Below are 12,940 nucleotides of genomic sequence, written 5' to 3'. Positions count from 1 at the left end.
TACACACCATCAAAACAGTCTGTAACAAATAACACTGTTTTCCAGGAAGAAAGTGTCATTTTTGCTTATATCAAAGTCCACATGGAGAATATAAAATGTAAGGGGAAAAAAAAATAGCCCCAGTCTCTGTTCTCCTAGCTATTGTTCTTTACAATATGGTATGCTATACTGTATTTTACTATGACTCTTAAGATTGAAATTGTAGGTACTGTACTTTTGGATACAAGGACATCCAAAATCCTAGTATACCAAGGAAACAAAAAGGGGGCCAGTAAGGGAGAGTCAGTGGGGAAGAGAGGGGACTGAAATTTATTTGGTACCATAAAGTGATTCTGGAGCAGCAGATAATTGGAATGTGAAATCACAATCAGCCCAAGAGCTTATTCAAGCGTTTACCCTTAAAGACCACCTGATAAAACCTTGATCTGGTTATGCCTGCCAGGGAACAGGGACAGAACTTCAGACAATTGTAGGATGTCCTGGACTAGACTTTGAAAAATGGCATTGATCTAAACAGCCTTCACTGTACCAGATAAGCAGCAGAAAAGGAATCCTTATACAACATTTGCAACCAGTGACAGGACAGATAATTTGGGGTCACTACCCACAGAAAATATCAGATATTTATATAAAACAATGTGCTGGGAAAGATAATTTTTTTTCCATTTTGTTTTAATTCTTGAATAATTTTCTTTATATGACCACTGTATGTTGGCAGAGATCTTACATTTGCAAAGAAAAAAGGATCAGATCAAAGAGAAAGAATACGCAGACTGCCTAAGAAACCCAAATGGAGGAAGATGCGCTGGACACTGTTATACAGCTTATAATGCAAATGGAACAAATAACTTCACTGGCTGATAATTCTTTAATCACCAGTTTTGAACGGGAAATCTAAATCAGAGAGGTATATATGACCAGTTGTTCACTATGCAAAAAACCAGATCTCCATATGAAATAAAAGACTATTTATTAAAAGTTGTTACATAATTACACATTGTCATTTCTTTAACTAATCCTCTTTAAACTGACAACCTTATAACAAAATGACAAAATAATTTCAAATAGGAAATATATATTAAAAAAAAGCAAACACGAAACAGTTGAAGCAAACCTGTTTAATACTCAAAAGAGATGGTTCACCAGCAGGTCTTTGTTCCAACCTTAGCTTGAGGCATTCATGGATAACATTGAGTAGGACTCGGCAGAGGACCAAGAATGCAGGTTCAAAAGATGGTAAATCCATGGATTTCAGCTCCTCCCATGAAACAGTACTGCATTTTTGCTCACAACCAGGTGGGGAATTTAATAACTGCACATAATCTGTACACAACATGGGATCTGGAAATTCTGAAAACTGTAACAAGAAATAGGTATCATGAAAAGGATCCTTAAATTCTTTAGGATTTAGCATTTGTTTAAAGAAGATTGTACAAAAGTATTTTTAAAAGGTAAGATTTTACTAACGGGCAAATCAACCATAGAAGTTTGAATTTCTCTTTTTTATTTTTTTATTTTTTAATCTGAGCAACACCAGGGTGAGGAAAACAATTACAGACCCCCCAGAGCAAACAAAAAAATCTCTTTATGTTTCTGTTTTAAAACGATTCAAACATCCATTAAAGCTGGAGGTCACCTCACTACACAGGAAGAAAATGCTGTTTGAGTTTATGATGAACATATAAGTTAAGCCTAACTATATATGCAGGAACATATATTCATTATAAGATACAGTACTTGAAAACTCCAAAATACGTTAAAAAAGGTCTTACAGTAATAACTATACCTAGAAAAACAAGCTTCCAAAAGATGGTAACCTCTTTCCTTTTCAAATACATAATGCACATGTATAAATCTCCATATTGTAAAGTAATGCAACATTCAAGAAAGTGTCATTAGCTGAACTGAACAAAACTATTGAAAAAATAACTTAAGAACTTTGGTAAATCTTAAGAAATTGAAATTAAAAAAGGAAGATGAAATATAAAGAGATCAAGCTGGTTTTTTTCAATTAATAAACTTATTTTTCATTTAGATGAAATGCCATTTCTTGAAGTAATTGAAATTATCTGAAATAGATATCCTAAATATCTAAGCTATATACCTTGTAATACAATTCAAAGCCTCCACATATGGAGGTACTCTTTAATTTAGGAAGAAAATTTGGACTACATTATGTGTGCAGCTCAAAGATAACCAAACACTGTCCATCATCTATGGCTAAGAATTGTTTCAGGTTGTTTTATTCTAATTATCATTTCACTGCTGCTAACCACGACACCTGAATATCCTTCATTCACATGTTAGACATAACTAGCATTTTTTATTCTTTTCTTCAGTGCCAAGTGTAAACAGTATCACTTCAAAGGAGAGAAAAATATTATCATTGATCTAATTTCTGGTAAAGTGCTGCCTAGAAAGTAAAAAGAAAAAAAATTTTACTTTTTATTTTTTAATACCGTAATGTTTCTTAACTGTCATGGAGGATGGAATAGCATATTCATTACTGTCTAACGCTGGCACAAAACGTACTACGTATTGCAGGTTCTTAAGTAGTTTATAAAACCAGTAGCCCATTATGCAGAGACAGCAAACATGCGTGAGGGGGGATTTCCTCTACACCTAGTTTAGTTGAAGTTTAATCACTAGCTGATCTACAGTATAAGAACTTAATCGCTAGCTGATTTACAGTATAAGAACTTCTCTTAGATGGTATATTAAAGTCTTCTTTGTACTATTTCTTAAAGAATCATATAGCACCAGAGCTAAAGGCTTTTATACAAGAAGTTTTCAGTAACAACAGATCATGAAAATACCACCCTTCTACAGTACAACAAAATATGTAAGAAATACAATCTTCACTGTGATGTAAGTATAGTGTTGGAATTTTCTCTTTCTTTATAAAAATATTAAAAAAACTAGTCTATGAACAAAAATAACATAAGATTGAATGAACTTGTTACTTCATTTCCTAACACTGAGGATAACAGCACATGACATTAGGACTTAGTATTAGACACCTGAACTTCTATTGCTCAATTTAACTAACTAATCGATCTTCAGGGGGCCCAATCTGAAATGTTTTAAGTGACTAACAAATACTTCTTAAAAAAACCCCAAGAAATCAAAGTCCAAGCCATTTATTGAGATCATACATACGTCAAATGTCAGCTACTATCCTTCATTTACTGCTTATTTCATAATTTTGTTTTTATTAACTCACCATCATTCTTAATCAAGAATATAAAATGACCCAAAGAAAGAAAAAGTATTAAACTAAGCCAGCTGAAGAACGTAACATTTCTAACATGACTTGCTTTCATATATTTCAAGGTTAAAAGAGTCCGTTCATTTATCCCATCTGGCCTCAAGCTTAACGTGCCACCAGAGTACTTCATTCACTTAGATGAAGAAAACCTCAAAACAATAATGATGTTTTCATAAAGGATGTCCTGCAGCAAGATATCCAGTCTTGGAGACAAGAAAAGGAAAATGACTGCTTCCATACCTAATTCGTTCCACATTTCAACTTTTGTGCCTAATTTTTCATTGTAATTTTTCTGACTTGTTTCTAATAGACATTAGAAAATGTAATGAGCAAAGACGTTAGCATAAAAATGTCATTTCAATTACAAAGAAGAATAGAGAATTAGCTTGTGCTTCACACAAATGCTACTTCTACAAATTACAGATTAATTTCAGTGAAAGTAGAACTGGGCTCTTAATCGTAACACACACTATCAAAAGCCAACAAAGCAGCCAAAACTTTCGTATGATCCCAATTCCTTCAGTTAGAAACAATACAGCAGGGGAGGTACTCCTGTTACCCATTTACACTAGTAGCAACCTACCTCCAGCTGCTGATCACTCCTTACCAACGCCATACGGGCCCTTTGCAATGAACCATGCATTAGCTTGTGCAGTCTTAAAATTAGCTTCCTCAACCCCATTTGCTTCAGTGCTTTATCTACAAACGGCCTGTAAATAGAGGTCAAACAGTGTTGGCTGCAGCTTGCCTCAGCACTGCATTCTGGAATAACCCAAGAGGCGGAGTCATCCTCAGATTCAAGCCTATCAAGTCTCCTGAAAAATGGTCCTGAAAGTCAAAATTTGGCGTATTAGAAAAATTGTTCTTGATGGCTTGTCTAAGTTCCTCAACACTCTTTTCAGAGATTTGTTCTTCCCCATCGCTCTCCTCTGTGCACGTTCCTGCGGATTTCTTTACTTCTGTTTCCCCATCAACTTCTTCATCCTCTGGATCATTGTCCTTAGACGGTCGAGGAGAAGGAATTTCAAACACTGGCCAGCCAATGTCAGAAAGATTTTTGATGCCCAATACAGTTCCCATAATCCTTAGTTTTTGATTTAAGTCTTTTGTAATATTTAACCATAAACAGAGTGCCTGCACTCTGTCTTGGAAGTCCTTTGCAGCATACTTTTCATAGTCCTTTTGAAGAGCCTGCAGAGATGGGTAAAGTGCTTCTATATACTCTAGCAGCTCCATTATCCGCTTTACTTGCTCAAAAGAGACCCGCTGGCGATGGAGGTGTTCATGGTAACTTGAGTAACCCAAAGCACTAGTTCCATGTGCTGCTTTGCAAACTCCTTCTCCTGAAGTACCATTGAGACTGGCTCCATTTTTTACATAGGAGAAGCTTCCATAGTTCACTTTGAAGGTGAGGATTTCATTGATGATATCGGGGATAGCTTGTCGGGCTGCATAGAGATAGAGGTCTTGGTCAATTAATGCTTCCGGCCAGCATGCCAAGCTTGCAGCTCCAGCCAGATCAGTTCATTGGATCGGTTCAGCCAGACAGAAGAGGTGTTTTCCTGTCCTCTTTGCTCCCTGTCCTTTTTCTTTGAGACTGAGGTAAGTTTTAACAAAAGCCGCAATGTTTCAAAGAATTTTAAGCGGTCTGCCGGGCAATCAGTCCTAGAAGTCCTGGCGTGTAGTTCTGGGTATTGGCATGGGCACTGAGAACTGGAAGCTTAGCATTGCTACAGCCAAGGCTGAGGTAAAGGCTTATTGAGATCAACATCTGGAATAGTTTTTTTTGGCAGAGACCACCAACTGAGGTCTAACATAAATGAGCACTGCACATTTTTCTTGTGATCTCGCTCTGTAGTCCTTAGTGCATCTCGGATCTTTTTTCCCTTGCTTATAACTGTGCTCCCTCCACATTCTCAATGGTTTTCCCATTGTCTTTATGCACAGACTGAGTTGGCACACTCATCTTTTCTGTAAGAAAAAAATAAAAGATGAATGTGACTGCAGCAACAAGAAAAAGCATCGTTCAATCTAGCTCACAATCGCATTTCTTAGGTTGAGCATAAAGCATTGGTTTAAATACCAACAAAACGTAGTCCTGGAAATAATTTTCTTCTCCTCTTGCTTTACCTCTTTTGTAGAAAGGACCTCAGAGAACTGTCATTGTCCTGAGTATGCCATCTACCGAAAACTGGGTACAATCAAAAGGAAAAAGAATGGGTTCTAAGTTCATTTTCCATACATTTGTCACACAACCCTCCCAAACAAAACCCTCCCAATGCAAACAGAGCATTATTAAACATTTCCAAGTGAAACAAGAATTAAAGAGACTACACTGCACATGCAATTCATAAAACTGAAGCATGTATGGATTCTGAAATCTAGCTAAAATGACCTGACCCTGGCTCTTACAGGCTTTATCTTAGTCCTGGGAACCCTCTGTAAATCTTCATACACTGGCTTTAACACCAGGAGCTTACTTCCCCACTCCTCCCAACACACAAATACTTGCCTTCCCCCTACTACATAACGTCAGGCCTCTCGCTGCACAACTATGCAATCTCTTTCTTCCTGTTCTTTCCTCAGCAACAGCAGACCTCTATCGCTCTTCTGCAGCACTAACAAAAGCTCTTCAATCTAGGCTTTGCAGATCAGGTCCAGGAGGAACTACTTGTATTAAGACAGTGGGTTTTCCTTCTCTCAAGGAATTGATGGCATGCTGGAGGAAAACGCCTGTATGTAAACTAGCTGCAGTCCAGGAATCAGGAGCTGCAACACAAGCAGCTACACAGTCACAGGGCCCCTGCTTATTCGAGAACAGAAAAGACTTTCAGAACAATGGCCGAATACTTTGTCTTTTTTTTTTACTGTTTACTATGCTGCTAAGGATTATCTGCTGCACAGGGCTCATTCCCCACTCTAGAAGTAGTGATTTCCCTAGTGTCTTTGCTACTGTGCTCCTTACTATGACATCCATTAACACCAGAAATACCAAGAAGCTTATTTTTTAAAAAAGGCCTGCTCAGTGGAAAATAATATTATTCCTTTTCTGTATATGGAAAATCATGATAGAGAATGATCCATCAAGCCAACGTACTTTTGGGTGCCAAAAATGGAAAGAGCTATTATTGCTCAACATTTCAGAATGTTGAGCACTTCATGTTCGATGCTCTCTGACTTGAATTGCACCTTGACTTCTCAACAATTTGCAAGCTACATCCCAGAATCTCTACCTTGCTTCTAGGAAAACAAGAAACAGACAGACTTTGACGATGTGGATTTTGCAGTGGGTTAGGGGATAGCAGGGGTAAGCAACAGCTCCCTATTTCTCATACAATTATAGATCCTTAATATGTATGTGCTCAGCACCAAAGGGTTACTATGAAATGTTATGCACTATAGTCCTTTAGTATCACAATTTCTCTATTTAGAAACTAACCTTTTTTCTTTTTTTAATGCACAGAAACAAGAAAAATGACAGAAAGCAGAAGTTATTACATAACTACTATATACAGAACCAAATAAGGTTACTGTTGCATTAGAGGAGTTTAACTTAGCCAAAAGGCACAATTAAAAGCCAGTAAACAAAGCTTAATAATTCCAATGCTTACACAGCTAACTGACAAGTACAAGATTTCTCTTCACTTTGAGGAAGAGGTCTTCTGGTGAATGCTCTCTTCACAGCGACAATAATCAGAGATTGTATGAAATGGAAGAGAACCAAATGCTTTGGAAGATGTTCGCATGGGCCATTCTTTTATTATGAATTTGCACTCCACAACTCTAGGCAACTGACGAACAGACTGTATTCCCTTATTCATGGCTGAACCACCTACCTTTGAAAATGTAATCTTGCACGTACGCGCTCTGTGATACCGCTTTCTGTGTCATGCGAACCAGTTTAAAAAATTGCTTCCAAAACATTAACTGCAATACTTAAGCTGCCATAACAACTCTGGCAAACAACATCGTCTGACATAGTGGTGGTTTCTGTGTGTGGTTTGTTTGGGGTTTTTATAAAGTAAAAAAAAAATTAAAAAATAAAAAAAAGCAAACCTAGGTATAATTCTGTATGAAAACTGAATACACCACTTAAAAAAACGGTTTTTCTTCACCATCACGAGCTCAGCAAAACCACTACTGTTACACAAATTTTTTTCTCTTTCTCTTAGAAGGGCAGCTTGAAAAGAGGTAGCAACTGCATGGTTTTAAAAATTCTTTTCAAACAAGTAATTACCATATTCTATATCTACTCAAAATTAAAGAAAGAAAAGCTTAAAATTCATACTTAACCAAAAATGTTTTATTATTAGATATCATTACTTAGTAACTTAAGAAAAAATTTGTATCAAGTATCTTTTGGTGCTGCAATACCTGGCTCCATCTTCTGTTTATCTCCTCCATCAAGTAACAAAAGGCTCCTACTATGACTTTATGGTCATTTTAGGAAAAAAAACCCTAACACACCACACCTACCTTTCGAAGCGGAGCGGCTAGCAGGTCTCCCAACATTATTTTTCTGATGCTTTGTTGACATACGCTTCATCTGTCGGGGTGTACTAGGAGGAGAAGTTCCATAGAAGGTGTCAGCACTTGCTTCATCTGATAATTCCTCAGGGTCAGATTCGGAGATCTTACAAGAAGCATCTTCTGACGTGCATTCTCTCCTATAGAGAACAAGTTAAACCATGATGTTACAGAATTTTTACTTGCAGTATCTGTTTAGAAAGCTAATCCATTGATAAATCCCATCCACAGCCAACATTCTGTATTTTCCTGCCACAGCCATGTGTATTTATCCCATTTTTTCACATCCTTAAGGGCAACTTTCCAATCAAGCAAAGTATAGGCTACATACAACAAAGAGGATGTATGCCCGGTGTCACTAAATAAAGTGTAAACATCTATGTATATGTAATATGTTCATTTCTGAGAAAACCTGGGGCAAGCCTAAACTAAAAGGAACACCAAACAAACAAAGGTTCAAATATACAAACATAATGCAAGACAATCAATCCAATCAGTGGCAGAGACGGCAGGAGAGGCCTTCCCTTCCATCCTTCACCCCCTAACGTGTGCATACCATGAATGCAACTTTCAAATTCACTGGAAAGGCTCTCTACCCTCCACAAAACTTTATGCAGCATAGGAAACCTGAATGTAGTTTATGTATTTTCCACTGATTTTAATATTAAGTGGATTTAACCTCAGAACTTTTTTTTTTTTTAGCAACCAAAAAAGCCCAACAGGATCTCCACAATAACTGTTCAATTAGCCTTGATTACTGTGGTGCTTTGGAAAAAATACTGATAACATTTAAAGTAAGTCAGAGCTTATGCAAAACCAAAATTAACATAATGTATATACGTTCTTCAAATCCCAAATCCAGATGGTCAGCTTAGCCACTGGATGCTTTATCACTGAATTCAACAGAAAGCATATATCTTTGCAGGATTAATACCTATGTCAGCACTGAGTCCAGGACAATAACTTCCCAACAGCAAATAGGACCTTTTATCGCTATTATATCTGGTAGTTATCAGCAAATACTATGGAGCAGCATTACATACAGTATTACAAAACATTCCATTATTTTAAAAATGCAGACTTGTCTCTGTAATTTTCAAAAACTCTAAACTATTTTCATTTAAAGTGCTCGAAGATAAAAGTAAAGAGTAACATCTTTTTTCCTTCAGTGAGGACCAGGCCCTATAAACAAAACAAAACAAAAACCAAACAAGCAAAACCCCAAAACAACAAACCAAAACCCAACAACTGTATGGTATCAAGCAGTTAACCTTAGCAATGGCACAATTCCACTGCAGAACAAGACGATCAAAGTCCAGACTGCTATGATTTTGGTCTCCCTTTCTACCCACCCAAAAACACTCGTATAGCTTTTCCTTCAAGTCAGTTCTGGCACTCATACAGTTGCCCCCTAAGCCAGGAGCTGACATATTTGTAAAATCACATGGAGGGCGTGTGGGTGTGTGGAGATAATTAAAAAAAGCCATCAGTTTTCACATGTAAACTCTGGGTCACTTCAAAGACAAGTTCCAGTGCCAGCTTCCTCTCATAAAAAGAGGTCACATGTAAAACCACCAGAATGGGGGGGGGGCATGCCTGCAGTCTTATATCAGGGCTTGCTTCAAAAATAAAATATATGACAAATACAATAAATAAGTAACCATGTTGGATACCCTTTTCTCCCTCCTGGACGCTTGCTCCGTCCTACCAAATAAGATTACTTCAGTAGAGTGGCAGTTGGGCACAATAGCTGGATCTCCTCTGCATGATCAAGTGACAAACAAACAGCAATGAAATTACTCTCAGGCTCTGAACAACCAAACTTCAGTACTTCTTATGCGGCTCACTGACATATTACGACATTTCAGATTTCATACATGGAAATAAACTATTTCAAGGCAATCTGTGAACTGTATCATTGCCCCACCAATAACGTATCATTTGAATTCTTCACAAAGGTAAAAAAAGCTGCACAAAATAATGACAATCCTCTGGTTAGTTCAGGCTTCAGGGGAAAGCAGATGGCAGGAGGACAGGGTTTTAACCCCTCTCACTATCCTTTTATACCCATCTGATGTTTATCTATCCTGGGTAAATACAGAGAAGGGAGAAAAAGGGAAGGAGGAGAGGACTCTAAGGCCAAAACAAGTCCCTGCTTGACTGAATCCCATGGATAGTCTGGAGCTCGAAGTGACATAGAGATGTCTGCCTTCTCCCAGAATATGGGACCCATGACCCCAGCACAGTCCCAGCACCGACTCCCCACTGGAGCCATATGTGGAACTCTCTTGCTTTAACTTACACCTGGGAGAAGAACATGCATCACTAGCTCCAAGGATGGAAAAAAAACCACAACAGTTTTCTTCCATCCCCTCATGTATTTTATTCCTGAAGCAAGTGTGTAAATAACACCATCTTCACTCTAGTAAAAGACATGGAAGCAAAGAAACATCCAATCTAAATCAGCCAGAGAAAGACTAGCATCAGGCAGTGACAACATCCATTTCAATTTCACTTGAATCATAAATGACAGTTCACTTGCTCCTATTTTTGAGGCAGACAAGGAATGTTACTCATGCTCTGGTGGAGTGAGCCTGAGTGTCTGCAGGAAGAAATACGCCAGAATACTGCCAGCCAGTAGAACAGCAGTAAGGATAACAAAAACCACACAAACAAATCAGATACTGTACTTTTTCTTTGCCTTTAGATATAAACATGCAGAACAGTTACGTTCTCTACAAAGCCGTGGAAACTTTTAGTTTGTGAAATTACTCTTCTCACACCACAGCTCTGAAAAGGCAGCAAGGAAGTTCACCAACTACAGTAGATAAACTTTAGAGGTTACCTAAGAAAAATTACTTAGGTGGTACCATAGCACCACCTGTAGCCTAAGGAGAGCTCTGCAGAGAATTTGGCCACTGATCACCATACAGTATCACCAGTACTTTTAGTCTAGGTTTCTTGCCTTGGGAAATCATGCTGTTTGTGCATCTTTCAGCAATCTGATTTAATTAACCCCTACTGGCCAAATATAACAAAGAAGTCTTCATTTGTTCCTACAAATCTTGTGAAAATAGATGGATGAATAACAGAAAAGGATCTTGTAAGTGCTGAACTGGGAAAGTGGAACTCAAGTTTACATTAGAAAAAATTTATTCTTGAGAACTCTTGCAAACAGCCCTACTGCAGAAAACACTTCAGGCAGAGCACACCCCTCTGATTTTGCCAAAGACAAACCAACCACAAGAGACTAAACCACATGAAACAGAAGTCATTAGTTCCAGCGCTTATGGAACTATTTATTTTTTCAGTGATCTCACTGGCCTGGCAAGGCGCAGGGCGGGGTGCTGATGATCTTGCTCGGCCTGGCAGAATGGATGTGCAGCACTCGCATTCCGTCTCAGTTCCAAGGCAGTTTTATAATGAGGTAACTTGTCCTAGTTTAAAAGACCAGTGAAAACACTGCTTTCCTTCTGTTTTGCAGTGAGTAACCTTTTCTAAGAGTGTAACGATCAAACCTCTTCATCAGGCTGAATGAGCTGATCTTTAAAGACCATAAGCTGGTTCTTTCCTTAACAGTCACTATCTTGTTTGTTTCTTGCTATGCCTGAGGAGAGGGCATGAAACCCAGAAGTATGCAAAACACCCTCCAATCCTACACCTGAATTACACATACACTATACAGTGGGATCACAGAATCACAGAATCACCTTCCATTAGAGCAGGTTGCTCAAAGCCTCATCCAACCTGGCTTTGAACACTTCCAGGGATAGGGCATCCACAGCTTCTCTGGACAACCTGTTCCAATGTCTCACCACCCTCAAAGTAAAGATTTTCTTTCCTAATATCTAAGCTAAATCTCTTTCAGCTTAAAGCCATTCACCCTTGTCCTATTACTACATGCCCTTATAAAAAGTACCTCTCCAGCTTTCTTGTAGGCCCCCTTTAGGTACTGTAAGATCTCACCTGAGCCTTCTCTTCTCCAGGCAGAACAAGCCCAACTCTCTCAGCCTGTCTCCATAGGAGAGGTGCTGCAGCCCATTGATCATCTTCCTGACCCTCCTCTGGACCCACTGGTGTCATGCTGGATCCAGTATGACTTACTTAACAGTCAGACTTTTTTTTCTCCTGGGTAATTTAGTAAGCTGTTTTTTAATTTGTTAAGAACTATAGCATATTTGTTACAAAACATGCAGCGCCAGACGTCATATCACAAAACAGCAATCATGCTCTACAGAACCACTCTTGTTAGCAGCTGACTAGATGATCTAACTGGAGCTGGCTCATCTGCTTAGAGGGAGGAAGCCAACTCAAGTTGCAACTCAAGTTTAAAAATACATCATGCTCAGTTTAGGGTTTGTGTGCTAAAACTGTATCTCAACTCAGAGCTCAAATCAATGTCAGTCAACACAAAGATTCAATTTCACCAGTGAAAGCCTTAGTGTACAACAATGCACTAAATATATAGGGTCTGAACTAAAGCAACTACATCAGCTCAGTCATGCTGGTTTCAATTTTTCTCATCCAGACAACACCAGACGTATATGATCATCAGCAGAAACCCTCTGGTATTAAAACTAGTTATAATTTTAACAGATTACTGACATAGCATTTGTAATGTCCATGTGTTATTTACTTTTATGAACTTAACCAAAGACTAATTAAATCTGCAAACCTGTAAAATGCAGTGCTGGCTAACCTAAACCAGATTATAGTATTGGTTGTTACACAGAATTGTTGGTTCCTAAATACTGTTGCAAGCAGAGTTGGGAAACATTAATCAAAACTAATTTCTTGTTTGCTACCAAGAACTGCAGACTTTCTCCCGCACAGCCAGTGAAAACCATCCTAATCTTCATTAAGCATACATCCAAAAAGTGAAAGCTAGAAGCGTGATACGTGAAGTTACTATTTGCCAAGGACAGTTTAAACCCAATGCTTACAAGGAAAACTGCAAGTGCATAGCTTTCACATCAGCCTATTTATAGGCTGCTCCCAGCTTCAACTTTAATGAGCAACATGTTTCTCATCAATTTTACCTTGATGAACATAGAAGGGACTGTAGCTAGGATGCATAAATCAGGAATACTGGGAGAGCTGCAAGAGCAATATGCTAAAAAAAAAAAAAACCCAAACCAAAACACA

The 12,940-nt window shown here is 38.2% G+C and overlaps 1 protein-coding gene across 1 annotated transcript in view; it reads right to left on the bottom strand.

Annotated features, from left to right (window-relative positions):
- MAP3K4 (mitogen-activated protein kinase kinase kinase 4) overlaps positions 1-12,940 on the bottom strand; it is a 68,166-nt gene that overhangs the window by 43,016 nt on the left and 12,210 nt on the right. The window contains 10 exon segments of the mRNA XM_030499221.1: positions 1,115-1,357; positions 3,852-4,087; positions 4,090-4,750; positions 4,753-4,941; positions 4,943-4,978; positions 4,980-5,018; positions 5,020-5,154; positions 5,156-5,173; positions 5,175-5,239; positions 7,745-7,935. Coding sequence (XP_030355081.1) covers positions 1,115-1,357; positions 3,852-4,087; positions 4,090-4,750; positions 4,753-4,941; positions 4,943-4,978; positions 4,980-5,018; positions 5,020-5,154; positions 5,156-5,173; positions 5,175-5,239; positions 7,745-7,935 — 1,813 coding nt within the window.

Source organism: Strigops habroptila, chromosome 10 (genome assembly GCF_004027225.2).
Source record: "Strigops habroptila isolate Jane chromosome 10, bStrHab1.2.pri, whole genome shotgun sequence".
In the NCBI taxonomy this organism is placed as follows: domain Eukaryota; kingdom Metazoa; phylum Chordata; class Aves; order Psittaciformes; family Psittacidae; genus Strigops; species Strigops habroptila.
Note: the sequence above shows the minus strand (reverse complement) of the source record. Positions and strands in the feature narration are given on the sequence as shown.